Source organism: Crinia signifera, chromosome 3 (assembly GCF_055691185.1).
Source record: "Crinia signifera chromosome 3, ASM5569118v1, whole genome shotgun sequence".
In the NCBI taxonomy this organism is placed as follows: Eukaryota; Metazoa; Chordata; class Amphibia; order Anura; family Myobatrachidae; genus Crinia; species Crinia signifera.
This window is the reverse complement of record NC_139219.1, coordinates 279,338,532-279,357,414: the sequence shown is the minus strand read 5'-3', so window position 1 is coordinate 279,357,414 and position 18,883 is coordinate 279,338,532. Positions and strand designations below refer to the sequence as shown.

General features: G+C 45.1%; 1 protein-coding gene across 1 annotated transcript in view; it reads right to left on the bottom strand.

Moving 5' to 3' along the window:
• The window catches only part of BOK (BCL2 family apoptosis regulator BOK), a 55,533-nt gene continuing 36,650 nt past the window's right edge, over positions 1 to 18,883 (bottom strand). Inside the window, exons 4-5 of the mRNA XM_083178204.1 lie at positions 12,005 to 12,168; positions 1 to 500 (exon numbers count right to left, since the gene is read on the bottom strand). Coding sequence (XP_083034330.1) covers positions 375 to 500; positions 12,005 to 12,168 — 290 coding nt within the window. The 3' untranslated portion in view covers positions 1 to 374. The remainder of the gene's footprint in view (positions 501 to 12,004; positions 12,169 to 18,883) is intronic.

Sequence of the window (18,883 nt, the reverse complement as noted above, 5' to 3'; positions counted from 1 at the left end):
TGATATGTAACAGAAAACCGGTTTATTTCCCTCTTATGTGCACTCTTTCGCTTCTATAATACTGGTGTAGTACAGGAACTCAGCTTAGCCGCAACTATTTACACTATGACTATGTCCATGCATGCTGGTCCTGTTACAGTCACATGGCTGAAATCGGATGAAGCGGCAGTCTGGAGGAATTGCTCTGAGACCTGGGAAATCGCAGAAAACCATTTGATGATTCTTTATAAGACAGAACAACGGCCAAAGTTTCATTCACATATCACAATGTTCCATGAAGGGTTCTCAGGAGAACAGTGGTCAGACCAGGACATGGGAAGTGAAGGTGGACAATGCCTGGCAGTGAATGACTTCAGAGCTGCAAATGCTTCAGGTCATCGCTCTCGAAGCAGGAAAAAGATGAGTGCCTTCAAGAAATGACCTAAGTTGCATATGCTGGAGACCAACCAATGTGAACGGAGGCCAGGTTCAGAGGTGACAACGCATTTTGTTACATCCGTCTGTAAATCAAAAGGAGAAATATGGAAATTAGATTTTTTTTTTAAATCCCATTATTTTTTGATTGAACCAATCAATGATTTTTTTTCCATACAGATGTATCAAGCTTAAAATTGTGATAAAAATAAGTGTGTTTAACAGCCAATCAGCTGTTACAGGCTGGGTTTGAAAATTACAGATAGGAGCTGATTGGTTGTTTATCACTTTTTGAAGCTCGATACATCTGGACCAAAGGATCACACACTGAATAGTAATGTATGAAGCAGTTCCACAGCTATGGGCCTGTTTCATAGATGGAGGCAAACCCAATTTTTATGCAGCTGAATACGTATTGGCTGATTGGGCATATGCCACAATGGTTTACATTTATTGATAATCATGGAGCGTTTGGGGCAATAATGGGGAGAAAAAATAGCTCAGGTAGGGCGTGTTTTATCCTGCGACTGCAATGGCTCCAGCATCTCTATGGCCATGCTGTGCAACCATATGGTTACTCAGATGTTTGCTAACTGACTGATCTCACAGTCCAGTACACATACGCAGCTGTGAGTGCGTTTCCATACATCTCTAAATCAGGCCTTCTGAGTTGATCAGTTCGGAGTTCCAACCATGCACTAGCCACCAGATAGGAGGACTAGTCACCAGGTTATGTCCACTTTAACAACAAAAAGATTAAGGACCATTTTATATATGTCACACCAGGGGGCTTAGTCGACAAGACTGAGACCTCTGGTGGGGACCTGGACCGGTACCTGAACCGGGGAGGTTGGAGAGGACCCTTGCGCATGAACTGCGCGACAGTGCACCCAGAGCCAATAAGCAGTCAGAGGTAAAATACAACCGGAGTTTATTTGCAGATGGTTGTAATATAAACAGACAGTAAAGTATGCAGGAGAAATAACAGAGTTCATGCAGATTGCAATACTTTACAGATGTGATGTGATGTGGGATCGATGGTGGAACATCGGATGTGAAGACTGTGGGTCTGGAATGACGGACGGAAGACTTGAGCTTGACTGTGGGTCCGGAATGACGGACGGAAGCTTGGCTTGGAGATCCGGAATATCGGACTATCGATGATGATGTGGGAACATCGGATTCGGGTATCGGATATGGAAGGAGACTGTGGGTCCGGAATGACGGACGGGAGATGACTGTGGGTCCGGAATGACGGACGGAAGCAGGAGATCCGGAATATCGGACTAGCGATGAAACATCGATGGTGGATGATGCTGGAGCATCGGAAGGACCAGAGTCCCGGAGCTAGGCTTGGTCGCTGGGCTGAGAGGCAGGATCACAGGCGGTGGAATAACCTGGACTTCACAGGAGATGGAACAACCTGGAACACACTGCAGCATGGAAAACCACACCAGCAGAGAAATACACTTGCACGGAGACAAGGACAGCTGACCATACACTGGAGACAACTGAAGCACTAGCAATGGTTCTGAGAGCTCCCAGCATACTTATCCCCACTGGGTGGCCAAGATTGGCCGAGGAAGTATGACAGGGAGATCAGAACCAACAGGATTGGACAGCACAGACATGTGACTGGAAAGAACATGGCAGCCCCCATGTCTGCTATGGCGGGAAAGTGTGTTTGTGCACACCATGCTGGATACTGGGAGCAATGGCGGCGGACAGGTGGATTGCCGTGCACTGGGGACTGTCACTGGGAGACAGGAGGCCGGCAGAGATGACGTCTGGACCGCAAGCTGAACCTGCGGAGGCACTTAGCCGGTAAGAAAGTCTGTCTGACAGCTCGGATCGTGACAGCACCCCCCCCCCTTTAAGGGTGGCCCCAGGACACCTTTTAGGCTTGCGGGGAAACTTGGAGTGGAACGCCCAGATGAGTCTGGGAGCATGGACATCGATGGCATTGGTCCATGATCGCTCTTCGGGGCCGTAGCCCTTCCAATCGATCAGATATTGCAGACGACCATATCGGATGCGAGAGTCCAAGATTTTACTGACCTCATATTCTGTTCCACGCTGGGTGCAAACCTTAGGAGCCTTGGGGAGCTTGGAATGAAAGCGATTCAGAACCAGCGGCTTGAGCAGCGAAATGTGGAATGTAGCTGGCACTTTCAAATAGGGCGGCAACTTGAGCTTGTAAGCTACTGGATTGACGCCTTGCTCAACTGGGAAAGGACCAATATATCGGGGAGCGAACTTCATCGATGGCACTCTCAATCGAAGATTCTTGGTTGACAACCAGACACGATCTCCTGGACGGAGGGCTGGCACAGCTCTGCGTTTCCTGTCGGCAAATTTTTTGTACCTGCTTGAAGCCTTCAGAAGTGAAGAACGAATGAGCTTCCAGGATTTGACGAACTGCCGGATGGTCATGTCGACCGCTGGAACAGAGGACACAGGTTGCAGAGTGAAGTCAGGAACTCGAGGATGAAACCCATAATTGGCAAGGAATGGAGTGACATTTGATGAAGAATGATATTGGTTATTATGGCAGAACTCTGCCCATGGAAGGAGTTGAGCCCAGTCATCTTGGGAAGAAGAGACATATGTGCGGAGAAATGCTTCAAGGTCCTGATTCACCCTCTCAGTTTGGCCATTGGTTTGAGGGTGGTAGGCTGTGGAAAACTTTAACTTGATTTGAAGCAGGGAGCACAGGCTTCGCCAGAACTTGGCTACGAATTGGACTCCTCTATCGGAGATGATTTCAAGAGGCAGCCCATGAAGCTTGAATATCTCTTTGATGAAGAGCTGGGACAGCTTGGAAGCTGACGGAAGACCGGTGAGGGGAACGAAGTGAGCCATCTTGGTGAACCGGTCAACAATCACCCAGATGGTGGTGAACTTGTCAGACTCTGGAAGATCAGTTACAAAGTCCATAGAGATATGCGTCCAAGGACGATGTGGCACTGACAGTGGCATCAATTGCCCAGGAGGAGACTGACGACTGGTCTTGTGCTGAGCACATTTAGCACAAGAGGAAACAAAGTCCTGTACATCCTGTTTGAGGGACGGCCACCAGTAGGACCTGGTGATAAACTCGTAAGTTTTCTGAATGCCTGCATAGCCAGCGAATTTTGAAGAATGCGCCCAACAGAGCAACTTCTTTCTTAGAGCTGGCTTTACATATCTTTTCCCTGTAGGGGGCGTGAGATTTGAAACTCTCGTTGCGGAGAAGGCCACTGGATCAATAATAAAATGTTGATGTGTGGACTTAGACTCACTTTCTTGCTCCCATGAGCGGGAAAGGGCATCAGCTTTTCGGTTTTGTGTCCCTGGACAGAACGACAGCTTGAAACGGAACCTGGAAAAGAAAAGTGTCCATCTGGCTTGACGGGGATTTAAACATTGAGCAGACTTGAGATACAGAAGATTCTTATGGTCTGTGATAATTGTGATCTCATGAACAGCGCCCTCTAGAAGATATCTCCATTCTTCTAATGCCAACTTGATGGCGAGGAGCTCTTGGTCACCGATGGCATAGTTACGCTCTGCAGGCAGGAACTCACGGGAGTAGAACCCACAGGGATGAAGACGACCATCGGGCGCTTTCTGCAAGAGGACTGCCCCAACACCCACGGAGGAGGCATCAACCTCGAGAATAAAGGGCAAGGTGGTATCAGGTTGTCTTAAAACAGGAGCGGAAGTGAACCTCTGTTTCAACAGATGGAAGGCTTCGATGGCTTCTGCCGGCCACTTCGCTGGATTAGACCCCTTTTTCGTTAAGGCAGTGATGGGAGCCACAATAGACGAGAAATTACGAATGAATTTTCTGTAATAATTGGCAAAACCCAGGAAACGTTGAATACCTTTCAGCGAAGAGGGAATTGGCCAATCTTGGATGGCCTGCAGTTTTCCTGGATCCATTTGAAGACCAGAACCGGAGACAATGTACCCTAGGAAGGGTATAGACTTCACCTCGAAGACACACTTCTCCAGTTTACAGTAGAGATGATTTGCTCGCAGCCGGGACAGAACCTCTTTGACCCAATAACGATGTTCTGTGATGTTATTGGCGTAGATTAAAATGTCATCGAGATATACAACTACATGACGATACAGAATGTCCCGAAAAATCTCATTGACATAGTGCTGGAACACGGCTGGGGCATTGCTGAGCCCGAAGGGCATGATGAGGTACTCATAGTGGCCGTCTCTGGTATTAAACGCCGTCTTCCACTCGTCGCACTCTCGTATGCGGATGAGATTATATGCACCCCTCAGGTCGAGTTTCGTGAAGATGGTTGCACCGCTGACACGGTCAAACAGCTCGGTGATGAGGGGCAACGGATATCGGTTCTTTACACGTCATTGAGGCCGCGATAATCAATGCAGGGACGTAGGCCTCCATCCTTCTTCTTTACGAAGAAGAACCCTGCGCCAGCAGGAGAAGTCGAAGGACGGATGAATCCCTTTGCCAGATTTTCCTTGATGTAATTGGTCATGGCTTGAGTCTCTGGAAGAGAGAGAGGATAAGTTCTACCTCTGGGTGGTTCTTTGCCTGGGATAAGGTCGATAGGGCAATCCCACGGTCTGTGAGGAGGTAGGACATCAGCGCCAGACTTGCTGAATACATCTGAGTACTCTTGGTAGGGAAGAGGCGGAAGGTCTGCTGCATCGGCTGAAGAATGACGAGCTGGGAGTACCTTTTGGAGACAGGTACCGGAGCAGGAAGGATCCCAGGAAAGGATTTCCGATGTCTTCCAATCAAGACGAGGATTGTGAAGACGGAGCCAGGGTAAACCCAGAACCAGAGCATGAGTGGCTCGGGGTAAAACCAGGAAGGACAAAAGTTCAGTGTGCAGGACTCCCACTTTTACTGTAAGTGGCAAAGTTCTGCGGGAGACTGTCGCATCAGGAATCCTACTGCCATCCACAGCAGTAAGGAAGACAGTCTTGGAAAGACTTTCAGTGGGCAACCCCCACTTGCGGACCAGTTCTGCAGTAACAAAGTTGCCAGCGGCACCAGAATCATGAAGTGCGGAGACAGTCTTGAAATGCTGACCAACTTGTAGGGAAACTGGAAGGACACAATCAGTTGCTGATGGAGAGGACTTAATTACTCCTAGCCTACCCTCTCCTTGACGGGCTAGGAGGAGGAGTTTTCCTGACGCTTTGGGCATGCAGAAATTTGATGTGCAGGATCGGCACAATACAGGCAGAGCTGTGCCAACCGTCGACGTCGACGTTCTCCTGGAGACAAACGGAAACGGTTTATCTCCATTGGTTCTTCTTTGGAATGGACCGCAGGAGCAGTGGGTAAAGAAGGCGGAGGAGTTGGCACTTTAACTGGAGCGCTCTTGTGACGTTCTACAGCCCTTTCTCGGAAGCGTAGGTCTACTTTGATACACAATGATATAAGGTCATTTAGACCTGAGGGTAAGTCTCTGGTAGCGAGTTCATCCTTAATATGATCGGATAGGCCATGCCAGAAAGCTGCGTATAAGGCCCCATCACACCAGGAGAGTTCAGACGCCAGAATCTGGAACTGGACCAGATATTGCCCGACGGAGCGGGATCCCTGTCTGAGACGGAGGAGTTCAGTGGAGGCAGATGCTGATCGCCCAGGCTCATCGAAAATACGCCGGAATGTTGACACGAAGTCCTTGTAGTTGGACAGGATGGCATCAGATCTTTCCCATAAGGGAGACGCCCATTCTAACGCTGCTCCACACAGGAGGGAGATGATGTAGGCGATCTTGACCCTTTCAGTAGGGAAGTTGCTGGGTTGCAGCTCGAAGTGAATCTCACACTGATTGAGAAAACCTCGACAGGTCTTGGGGTTCCCATCATACTTGGTGGGGACAGAGAGATGAAGGCGAGGTGCAGCAGCCATTACAGGAGGATGAACTGGACTTGGAAGTTCTCTGACAGGCTCAGGGCCACTGAGAGTGGTCTGTAGCTTATCCAGCCGGGAAGACAGATCTTGCAGACAATGAATCACTTGGCTCTGCGCAGCCTCTTGCTGATCCAAGCGAACAGCCAGTTGCTGTACAGGGCTGGGTGGAGATGCTTGGTTTGCGGCTGGATCCATTTGGCTAGTGCTTACTGTCACACCAGGGGGCTTAGTCGACAAGACTGAGACCTCTGGTGGGGACCTGGACCGGTACCTGAACCGGGGAGGTTGGAGAGGACCCTTGCGCATGAACTGCGCGACAGTGCACCCAGAGCCAATAAGCAGTCAGAGGTAAAATACAACCGGAGTTTATTTGCAGATGGTTGTAATATAAACAGACAGTAAAGTATGCAGGAGAAATAACAGAGTTCATGCAGATTGCAATACTTTACAGATGTGATGTGATGTGGGATCGATGGTGGAACATCGGATGTGAAGACTGTGGGTCCGGAATGACGGATGGAAGACTTGAGCTTGACTGTGGGTCCGGAATGACGGACGGAAGCTTGGCTTGGAGATCCGGAATATCGGACTATCGATGATGATGTGGGAACATCGGATTCGGGTATCGGATATGGAAGGAGACTGTGGGTCCGGAATGACGGATGGGAGATGACTGTGGGTCCGGAATGACGGACGGAAGCAGGAGATCCGGAATATCGGACTAGCGATGAAACATCGATGGTGGATGATGCTGGAGCATCGGAAGGACCAGAGTCCCGGAGCTAGGCTTGGTCGCTGGGCTGAGAGGCAGGATCACAGGCGGTGGAATAACCTGGACTTCACAGGAGATGGAACAACCTGGAACACACTGCAGCATGGAAAACAACACCAGCAGAGAAATACACTTGCACGGAGACAAGGACAGCTGACCATACACTGGAGACAACTGAAGCACTAGCAATGGTTCTGAGAGCTCCCAGCATACTTATCCCCACTGGGTGGCCAGGATTGGCCGAGGAAGTATGACAGGGAGATCAGAACCAACAGGATTGGACAGCACAGACATGTGACTGGAAAGAACATGGCAGCCCCCATGTCTGCTATGGCGGGAAAGTGTGTTTGTGCACACCATGCTGGATACTGGGAGCAATGGCGGCGGACAGGTGGATTGCCGTGCACTGGGGACTGTCACTGGGAGACAGGAGGCCGGCAGAGATGACGTCTGGACCGCAAGCTGAACCTGCGGAGGCACTTAGCTGGTAAGAAAGTCTGTCTGACAGCTCGGATCGTGACAATATAATATCCACCAAAGGGGCTTTGCTTTTGTAGACCTACAGTACCACCAGTGAGAACATTAATATAATTACAGGGTGTAGTCAATGGAATGATGGGTGGAAGGAAGTACCCTTCATAGCTACATATATATCACAACTGTTTTTCAGGGGGAAAAATTTAGATTTAGGGGACAATCCAATCGTTTGCTATGAATTCTCACCCACAATTCATCACGGCAGCGGTCACACTTTCCAAAAGTCCCGACTAGCACAAATGTGCTTATGGCCTCATAGGGATCTGAGCAATCTTATATAAATCTGGGCTGAGGGGTGGGAGTTTGGTTTCCGTTACTTGCGTTCAATTGTACCATTTGCAAACAATTAGATTGACCCCTTATGGGCCCCACACACAGCACAATTTCCAGGCATTTTCTGAGCGATTTTACTAAATCACTCAGAAAATGCCTGAAAATGCATGTAAATCGCTGTGTGTATAGCCCACACAGCGATTTGCATGCGCGCCCCCGCCGTTCTGAATCTGCACAAGATTCAGAACGGACCTGCCCGTCAATCAAGAGCAGTCGCTCAGAAGCTCCTGCTCATATGTGGCCTCGGATGAGCAGGGCCTTCTGAGCGACGCTGAACGCCGCCCTGATGTCCCCTGCTCACCGCCCCCTTGACACGCCGGACGCCGCCTCCCCCTGCTCGCCGCACGAAGATCCTGCAAAGACCCGCCGCCCCCTGCTCCCTCCCCCCTCCCCATGCTCGCCGCACGGAGACGGAGCAGGGGGAAAAAGCCACTCACCCACTTGCCGGCAAATCTGCTGCCTACCCGCAGCAGCTCCCGGAATGGCAGCATTATCCTGCATTATGCACTATGTCCTAAAACCGCTGGATCCTGAAAACTTGCAATGCAGACGTCCGGAGCCTGCGACCCAACCTGCAGCGTTTATACATTGCTGACCTGGCGTGAAGAGACTGCTGTAAGGAGTCAGGTGTGGACAGAATGGGATGAGACCGTTCTGCATTTGTTACGTTCTGTGTTCATTCAGCACAAACAGCTCGGAAGCTATTTATTCACAAACATCTCCCAGGCTTTATGTGTGTCCTGTGTACACAAACAGTGTCATTATCTCGGCTCTGAAATAACAAACAGCTGGGACTGTGCGGCACCGACTGTAAATTATATTACCTGCCTCAACCAAGCAAGCGTTTCCACCCATTACCGGCCTCGTCCTCACTCTATCAGCAAAGGGAGAATTATATGTACAAATAACAGCCCTCCTTACATGCACACTTAATGCCCATTACTGCTAAATAAACAGCCATCACACAGTGTGTACAACCAAAAGGTCACCCTTTTATGTATATATATATATATATATATATATATATATATATATATATATATATATATGTGCATATGTATATATATGTGTGTGTATATATATATATATATATATATATATATATGTGTGTGTGTGTATATATATATATATATATATATATATATATATATATATATATATATATATATATATATATATAGTGCAGTTTGATGGCATCAGTCGTGACAGATTTGAAATCTCCCGTGCTGAATCTCCCATTATGAATCTCTGACACAAATCTCTCTGTATGTGGCTCATTGTCTGAAATGAGTCACAAGAGTGAAATCTCTTGTGCTGAATCTCCTGTTATGTATCTCTGGCACACATCTCTGCGTATGTAGGGCCCTTTAGACTGCTATTACTATTATTTTGTCACTATCTTTTGTTGCTTTGTAACAGTGGGGCAGATGTATTAAGCCTTAACAAGAGATAAATGCAAGGGTGATAAAGAGAGATAAACGTTCAGCCAATCACCTGCTAACTGCCATGTTACAGGCTGTGTTTGAAAAAAGTCAGTAAGGAGCTGATTGGCTGGACGTTTATCTCTCCTTATCACCCTTGCATTTATCTCTTGTTAAAGCTTAATACATCTGCCCCTGTGTTCCTATTTGAGAACTCTGTCCAATTTTCTTTTATATCTATAAAATATTTGTAATTTGTCATTTTGTTGTCTCCAAGTGGGAACATACTTTTTAGAAGTTCATAAAACAAAGTCATCCTCTACATCACACAAAAAGGGAAGATTCTTGTGGAATCTCTGATGAACACTACTCCATATCTGAATACATGAATAATAAAGAAATGATCAGAAATAATTTTTATACCTCTATAACTATATCTACAGAATGTTGTGCACATATTCTGAGAACACAATATGCAGACTGTTATGGCTAGCTACAAACAGTGCAGCTTACAATGAACCCAAAACTGGAGCCAAGTACTGTTAATCTTATTCTTTACCAATAAATTCTTGGTATTTGAACAGCGTCACAGTCACAGACCTCTTAATCCAGATTAAGGGTTGTTTTAAATTGGAATTCCTTAATAAAATATGGTGTGATGCTACTTCCCATCTGCTTGCTCTGGACTTATATTTAAGTAAAAAGGACTAATATAATGAAGGATACACAGTCAGAAGATAAAACACCAGAATTAAGGCAGAGAATGTATAGCTTTGCATGCTGACATTATTGCTATTATAGGGTTGTTGTTTTTTTTTTTTTTTTCAATCTAATTTAATTAAATTTTTTGCCATATAACAACATTTTCTTAATTCCTTATGTCAGTGATAGGTAAGCTACACACTGTAGGTATCCCTCTAACATCCAAAATGGCTGCACCGTACCCAGACTCCCAGTAATATACCCAAATGATACCATATTCTGTATTCGAGCAGGGTTGGCTCAGTTTTGAAAAAACCCTCCCCCTCTTCCCTTTTCTATATCTATAACAAACATCCAAGGAAGTTATAATATGGAAACCATGGCTTTCAAGTACTGGACTTCAGCCTCTTCTCCTTTGCTAAATGGTACCAGTGGTGCTACCACCGGGTTCCTTCTCTATTCTTTACAGCGGTTATTTACCAGCCTGGGTATCCTGTATCCTCTCTATGGACCTTATTCTGGTTGGTGCGGTAATGTTCGCGTGCGGTCGGTCCGCCGATGTTTTGTGTCTGCGCATGTGCGAGCGGGGCGTACGGCCAAATTCCGCATGAAATGTGTACACTACGAACAGGGGGTGGAGAGGGGCGTGAAGGGCTGTTTGTGCTCATTACCATATTTTTACACCCCGCGTTTCATGGGCGTTCCCATGAAAACGCTGGGCGTACGTATGGTAATGCGGTCGTGACGCATGTGTAGGGGGCGGACATATGACATTGCCGGATGTCAGCTGCCCGCCCAGATCCCTGCTTTTGCACGGAGAAATGCCCAAGTGGTCTGAGGTTGCGGGAGCTGCCTGACCACTCGGTCCTGCATTCTATGGTCTGCGACCATCGAATGATGGGGGAGGTTCCCTGAGATGGAGGAGGTGTATTCATGAGAAATACACTTGCGGTCCTTTCGGACAGCTTCTTACCGCATTCGGACGGAGCGAGCGATCCGTACGAAAGGCGGGGTTTAGGACGCACGGTCCTGGCCGCATATTCGGCTCCGTCCACACAGACCAGAATAAGGCCCTATGTATTTTGGCCTTTTGCATTTAAGTGGTTCTAGGATCTTAGATGCTGCCATATTGCACTGGATGCTTCCCTTCATTCGGTCATCTTCCCCGAACTTTCCCTACACTTTGTTTCCCCTCTTTATCTTTACCCTGCTACATTGAAGTTGTTATACAATATATCTGATTGCAGAAGATGTACTGTGAATTTTATTTCAATAGAAAATACTAAAGTTAAAGCAAAAATGCTTTTAGTAAAGGAGAAAGATGCCTATCTGTAAAACAAATTATCAGCAGGCAACCTTAAACAAGGTACAAACTATAAGTAACATGAATATATTGCAGGGATAGGCTGCGGGCAACAGGTAAAGGCATGGGGGCCACCTATTGCCCATCATTGCCTTATATTATTTGGGACAGCATTGGAAAGACGAAAGATATTCAACAAAAAAAGTGCAGCAATATTTGTATATGAATATTTGTAATTAATTACAATTTGGCAATTACTATAGTGCTATTATTAGTATGCCACATGGTAGGTAATAACAGATGCTCGTGGGAGGAAAATAACTAGAACAGGAGCCAGACTGAGAGCGTCACAGTTGTAGGTAGCTGAGAGTACTGTAGGACTGTTGGGGATCCTAACCCACCAAATGCCCAATTTTAACCAAAGCATGCTGGAGCCTGAAACCAAAGGCATAACTTTCATGCTGTTCTTGGCTAAGAACTGGATACATTTCCCTCTCTTACCTGCCACCAGACAACTCAACAAACTAATACCCCTTTTACACCGCTGCAAAAACTCGCATTGGAACAAAAAATTATGGACAAATCTCAAGTGTAAAACATCATGGTTATCAGAAATATGTATTTACCCATCCTCCTCTCCTCTTTAGCCAAGTGACCAGAGTCTTGCGTACAAACTCCCCTAGACAGTCCACAATGGTCAGAACTAGTGCCGGCTGAGATTGCTTCACACAGTCCACTGCGAGGCCTGCTGCCACTGCATACAGTGAGACCACCTTCCCCCATGTGATACCTAGAGAGAGGGTAGAAAGGTGTTAACACAAATGATTTCATCTTAAAATAGATCTAAAAGGAAAACAAGAAAAAGCTTGAATTAAAAATCCAATTAAAGCCCCATACACGCTAGATAATACTGTGAACAAAGCGCTCCCTCATCCTGCATGTTCAGATGAGGGAGGTCTTCGTTAATGATGGTCGTCGCAAGACCACCCCGCCATTGCTGGATTCCTCGTCATGATCGATAAGTGTGTATGCACTTGCCAATGCCGGCACACCAAGGGGACTTTGGCAGTGTGCGCTTTAAGCATTCTATAAAGCTTTTCTGACATTCATGAATAGGGGCACTGGAAAATACAGTGGCCGATTATCAATACACTGCATATGCAAACCGCCTGTAGTACGCATGCATGTGGCCGTGGTGCGTTGAAGTTTTGCTAATTATTCTATTCACAAGCTGATCGCAAGGCGATTAACAGGAAGTAGGCATCTGGGGGTGGAAGCCGCCGTATAGCAGGCGTGCTAAGAAAAACAGAGGCGTGCCAGAAAAATGCCGGGAGTGTCCGGGAAAATGCTAGGCGATCGTTTTAGAGGAGGGTGTGTGACGTCAGCTAGATATGGCTATTTCCATCGCACCACCGAGTAAGTCTCTGGCTACTCTGAGCCTGCGATTACTTGTGCCCAGTGTAAAAATCATTTGATGGGGATACTGCTACGATGGGTTTTGGACATATTTGCTCTGCTGCCAATGGATGTGTAGCCGTACACTTCCATTTACACAGCAAGAATCTCCACCAGTGTGCAGATGTATTCGCCTAAGGCCTGTTTAAAGGCGAGTATGTCTGCCTGTACCAGATGCAAGCAGGTGATTGCTCTAGAAGCCAAGGTCAAGGCTCTAGAGCATGGGTCCTCAAACTGCGACCCTCCAGATGTTGTGAAACTACAAATCCCAGCATGCCTTGCCACAGCTTTGCTATAAGGGAGTGTTAAAACTGTGGCAAGGCATGCTGGGATTTGTAGTTTCACAACATCTGGAGGGCCGCAGTTTGAGGACCAATGCTCTAGAGCAACACATTGTAACACTGAGGGAGATATCTAACTTTGAGCAGAGTTTGCAGCTTACCGGTAGGGGATTCAATTATTAGGACAGTTGATAGGGCAATCTGTTATCAGGACCGTGATCGGCGTACAGTCTGTTGTCTCCTGGGTGCTCAGTACATCATATCGCAGACCGGGTGGACAGATTATTGGGAGGGGCTGGGGAAGACCCAGCTGTCTTGGTGCATGTTGGCACCAAAGACAGTCAGTGGTAGATGGGAGGTCTTAAAAAAAGACTTTAGGGATGTAGACAATAAACTTAGGACGAGGACATCTAAGGTAATAATCTTAGAAATATTGCCTGTGCCATGAGCTAGCCCAGGGAGACAGAGGGAGATTAGGGAGGTTAACGTGTGGCTCAAAGACTGGTGCAGGAGGGAGGGATTTGAGTTCCTAGAAAACTGAGTGGACTTCTCGGTCAGGTGCTATCTCTTTTGCTGCAACAGATTGCACCTGAACGAGGAGGGGGCAGGGGTGCTTATGGGCAGAATGGTGGGAAGGCTTTAGGAGGTTTGAAACTAGGTGAGTGGGGGGAGGGTATAGTTAGAAACCTTAAATCAATAAATGAGTGTAGAATAGAGGACTAATGTGGGGTACACACCAGGACGACCCGCTCACGATGCACATTGTGAGCGGGTCGTCAGTGTCTCGTCCGACCCGCTCACGGTGACGCGGGGGGGGGCACGACCCGCTCACGATGTGCACCGTGAGCGGGTCCGATCCGATGGCGACCCGCACCCGGCTGTATGGTCGTCATCGAGATCCTACCTGCAGCAGGTAGGATCTCAATAACGACCGACCGACCCGCGGGACCGTGCATCGGATCGGTATCGGTCCACACCAGGTCAGAAAAGGGCCCAATCAGCACACAATCTACATCCAATTGATTGGAATTGGATCTAGATTGTGGGGATCGGGCCCTAGTTGTCCTGGTGTGTACCCAGCATAAGACAGCTACATTGTGGAGGAAGCAAGGGGAAGGGAGGAAGAAGGGAACAAGGTATTCAAAAGGTGTATGAGAGTCACACAGCCAAATACAAATATTGTCTATGATACTGATTTATTGTTACAGGAACCTTCTGCAACTGTAACAGGTAACATGACAAAGGCAAAGGAAAATGAGAGCTGAAATGCCTTAATCTGAATGCTAGGAATTTAACTAGTAAAATGGGGGAACTAGGGACTCTAGTTTTGGAGGAAGATTTTGATCTCATAGGCGTTACTAAAACTTGGTGGGACAAAACACATTAGTGGGAGGCTAACATAGAAGGTTATAGTCTGTTTAGAAAAAATAGATAGGTAGAAAGGGGGGGGGGGTATGTTTATATGTTAAGCCATCCTTAAACCATTCATAAGGGAATATATATATATATATATATATATATATATATATATATATATATATATATATATATATATATATATATATATAGAGAATGAAGGAGCGTGGCACTCGGGACTGGGATAAATAAATACAAGTAGCCGAATAATCGGTTGACGTTTCAGCCCTTTAATGGGCTTTTCTCAAAACATATATGAGGAATGGAATTAGTAGAATCGGTATGGGGCTAAAAAACGTATAGTACTGAAGGAACATGTAAACCACCCAACATAAATATGGAGGAGGAAGGCCAGCTTTAGGGGGCATTTTTTATTATGGATGACTTTAACTACCCAAAAATAAACTGGAAAGATAGGATAGGTAGTACCGTTTATTGGATGCCCTGAATGACCACTATTTGTATCAATTTATTGAAAGTCCAACCAGAAATACAAAAGTCAAACCAGGATCTCTTGATAAGCAACAACGCGGACATTTTTACTAACATAACCAAAAGGGAGACATTGGGGAACAGTGATCACAATATGATCACGTTTCATTTAAACTTAACTGTAAGGAATTATTTAGATGTATGTATATTACTATTGTATTAAGGTGGCAAACTTTTTTAAAAATACTACAGGAGGGCACAGATAAATTTATTCCTAGGGTAAATAAAAGAACATATTTCAAAAGGAAACCAATGTGGTTTAACAGCAAAGTCAAATTTGAAATAGCTAAAAAAAGGAGGGCATTCAAAAGCATTTAAACAAGATGGGACATTCGATTATTTGCCGCATATAAAGAATGTAATAAGAAATGTAAAAATACAATCAAGATGGCTAAATTGGAGACTGAACATAAAATAGCCGCAGATAGCAAATCTAATCCAAAAAAATTCAGCAGTTATATAAAAACAAATGGTTAAGCAAGGAAAATATCATCGCACTAAAAAATAAGCAGGTTACCCTGGTAATAGAAGGAAAAGTGAAAGCGGAAATATTCAATTAATTTTTTGCTTCGGTATTTACAAGATAAGAATATTCAGAGAATCTCCCGCAGATTAAATGCTTGGCTCTTGATTGCTGCCAGACTCTATTATTGTTGAGTGAGGAAATAGTCAAAAATAGATTACAGAACCTTCATAGTAACAAATCGCCTGGCCCGGACAAAAATACACCCTAGGATATTAAAATAATTGAGTTCTGTCATAGCACTAGAAAATAGGCAAAGGTGGTTGTAAAACAACACAAATGGATGCTGTGGTGGGATGTGGTGTGAAGCTGCAACTAAACAAGGGATTGAGAGTCCCTTAGAAAAAGACAAAAATGCACAAAAATAGTAGCGCTGAACAATAATAAAATTTACAAATTTAACCCCTTCACGACATATGACGTATATATACGTCATATGTCGGTTGCGGGGGAATCAAGCCAGCTCACGGAGTGAGCTGGCTTGAAAGAGAGCAGGTAATGGCTGTATATTACAGCCAGGTCCCTGCTCTCACGGCCACGAGCGGCGAGTTCGCCGATCGTGGCCGTTTAACCCTTTAAGCACCGCGGGCAAAGCGCCCGCAGTGCTTAAATAGCTGATCGGAGGGGGGGGCGCCCCCCTCCGGCGCCGATCGGGGCCCCCCGCAGCGAGATCGGAGGGTGCCGATCGGTTGCCATGGTAGCCAGGGGTCTAATGTAGACCCCTGTGCTGGCCGTGTATGCATACCTATTACATCCTGCCTCAGGCAGGATGTAATAGGAAGTGCATAAAATCACTACGTTCAGCCATAGAGCTCTATGGCTGAACCTAGTACAGGCGATCGCGCCCCCTAGTGGTCAAGTACACTAGGGGGCCTTGTAGTAAAAGTAAAAAATAAATAAAAATAAAGTTTAAAAATAAAAAAAAAATAAAAAAATATTAAAAGTTCAAATCACCCCCCTTTCCCCATTTCCCAAATAAAAATAAATAAAAAATAAAAAAAATAAACATATTTGGTATCGCCGCGTTCCTAAAAGTCCGATCTATTAAAATATAACATTAGTTATCCCGCACGGTTAAAGGCGTAAACGGAAAATAATCCCCAACGCCAAAACTACGTTTTTTGGTCGCATCGCGTACCCAAAAAAAAATAACTAAAAGAGATCAGAAAGTCGCCCATATCCCATAATGGTATTAATTAAAAAGTACACTTCAGCCCGCAAAAAATGAGCCCTCACCCAGGTCCGTAGGTGGAAAAATAAAAAAGTTATAAGCCGCAGAACATGGCGACGCAACGCAAATTAGAAAAACCGTAAAAGTTGCGATTTTTTTTTTTAGTGGTAAAACATAACGAAAACTATATAAGTTTGGTATCACCAGAATCGAAACGACCCATAGAATAAAGATAACCCATCATTTTAAACGAACTATGAACTCCAAAAAAACCGTAACCAGCGCAAAATTGTGCAATGGCGGTTTTTTTTTTTTTTACCCCACATTGAATTATTTCCTGATTCCCCAGAATATTATACGGTATAGTAAATGGTACCATTACAAAGTACAACTTGTCCCGCAAAGAAAAAGCCCTCATGTGTCTATATAGCCGGAAAATTAAAAAAGTTACGCTTATTTGAACGCAAGGAGGAAAAAAAAAAATACCTTAAAAGGCAATGTCGTGAAGGGGTTAATAAAGACATATAGTGCACATACAAATTAAAATAAACATATGCACCAGCACCTCAATTGATTGGCTGCCTACAATCAGGGGTCCATTCCTAGTATACCGCCTAATTCTCCAGCGGTATATATATATATATATATATATATATATATATATATACCGCCTAATTCTGCAGCGTTTCGCTGCAGCCGAATGCTGCACTTGGCTGCAGCGAAACGCATCAGGCACCACTGCACCAGCCACCTACCTGCTACTTACCTGCCAAACCGGATCCAGACCAGCCGCCACCGGAGTGCTTTTCCATCTTTTTACCGCTTATATGGAACTTTGGGGAAATCCCCTCACTGCCATTTGATGGACTCTGCTGACATGCAATCCTAAACGGAATAATCCACATTTGGACTACCCTTGTGGTAAATATATACACCTCCACAATACTAAGGTGACCTTGTAGCTTTTCTGGAGAATTAGGCGGTATACTAGGAATGGACCCCTGATTGTAGGCAGCCAATCAATTGAGGTGCTGGTGCATATGTTTACTTTAATTTGTATGTGCACTATATGTCTTTATTAAATTTGTAAATTTTATTATTGTTCAGCGCTACTATTTTTGTGTATTTCTGTCATAGCACTACCATTATATCTGATATTCGAGGTATCAATAAACTTGGGGATGGTACCAAGGGACTGGCTCATAGCTAAAGTAGTACCAATATGGAAGTAAGGTAGCAAAACTAACCCTGAAAATTATAGACCAGTCAGCCTTACATCCATCGTGGGGAAAATATTAGAAGGAATAATAAGAGATAGTATCCAACATTTCTTAGAAAAGGCGAAGGTGATAAGTAAGGCTTAGCATGGGTTCGTCAAAAATAGATCATGATAATTAGCTTCTATGAGGAAGTTAGTAGGGAGGCTGGATTTAGGGAAATCTGTTGAAGTAATACTTCTTGATTTTGCTAAAGCTTTTGACACGGTGCCTCATAAAAGGTTATTAATAAAACTAGGATATTTAGGGTTAGGAGATAAAATTTATAAATGGTTTAAAAACTGGTTGCACAATCGGGGGCAGAGAGTAAGGTTCAAAGTGGAGTACTGCAAGGATCAATATTGGGACACACCTTGTTTAATATATTCATTAATGATATAGGAAGTGACATAGTGAGTAAAATGGCAATATTTGCTCAGGAGAGGATGTGGATACAGTACAACGTGACTTAGTTAAACTAGAAAGGTGGGTGGAAAGGTGGAAAATAACATTGATAAATGTGAAGAAATTAATTATGGGAACATGGGAAAATTAACAAGCTACTTATAGGCTAAATGGAGTTATTATAGAGAATTCTGCTATAGAGAAGGACTTGGGGGTCATCATAGATGAAATATTGGGTAATAGTGCACACTGCTCAAGTGCAGCAGCAAAAGCAAACAGGATACTGGCATGCATTAAAAGGGGAATGGATTCAAGGGATGCCAATGTGATAGTGCCTCTTCACAAGACATTGGTAAGACCACACTTGGAATACTGTGTTCAGTTCTGGGCACCGCACCTAAAAGGACATAAATGAATTGGAATAGGTACAGAGAAGGGCAACTAAGCTAGTAAAAGGTCTCGAATTACTAGAATACAAAGATAGGTTAACCAGGATGAATATGTTT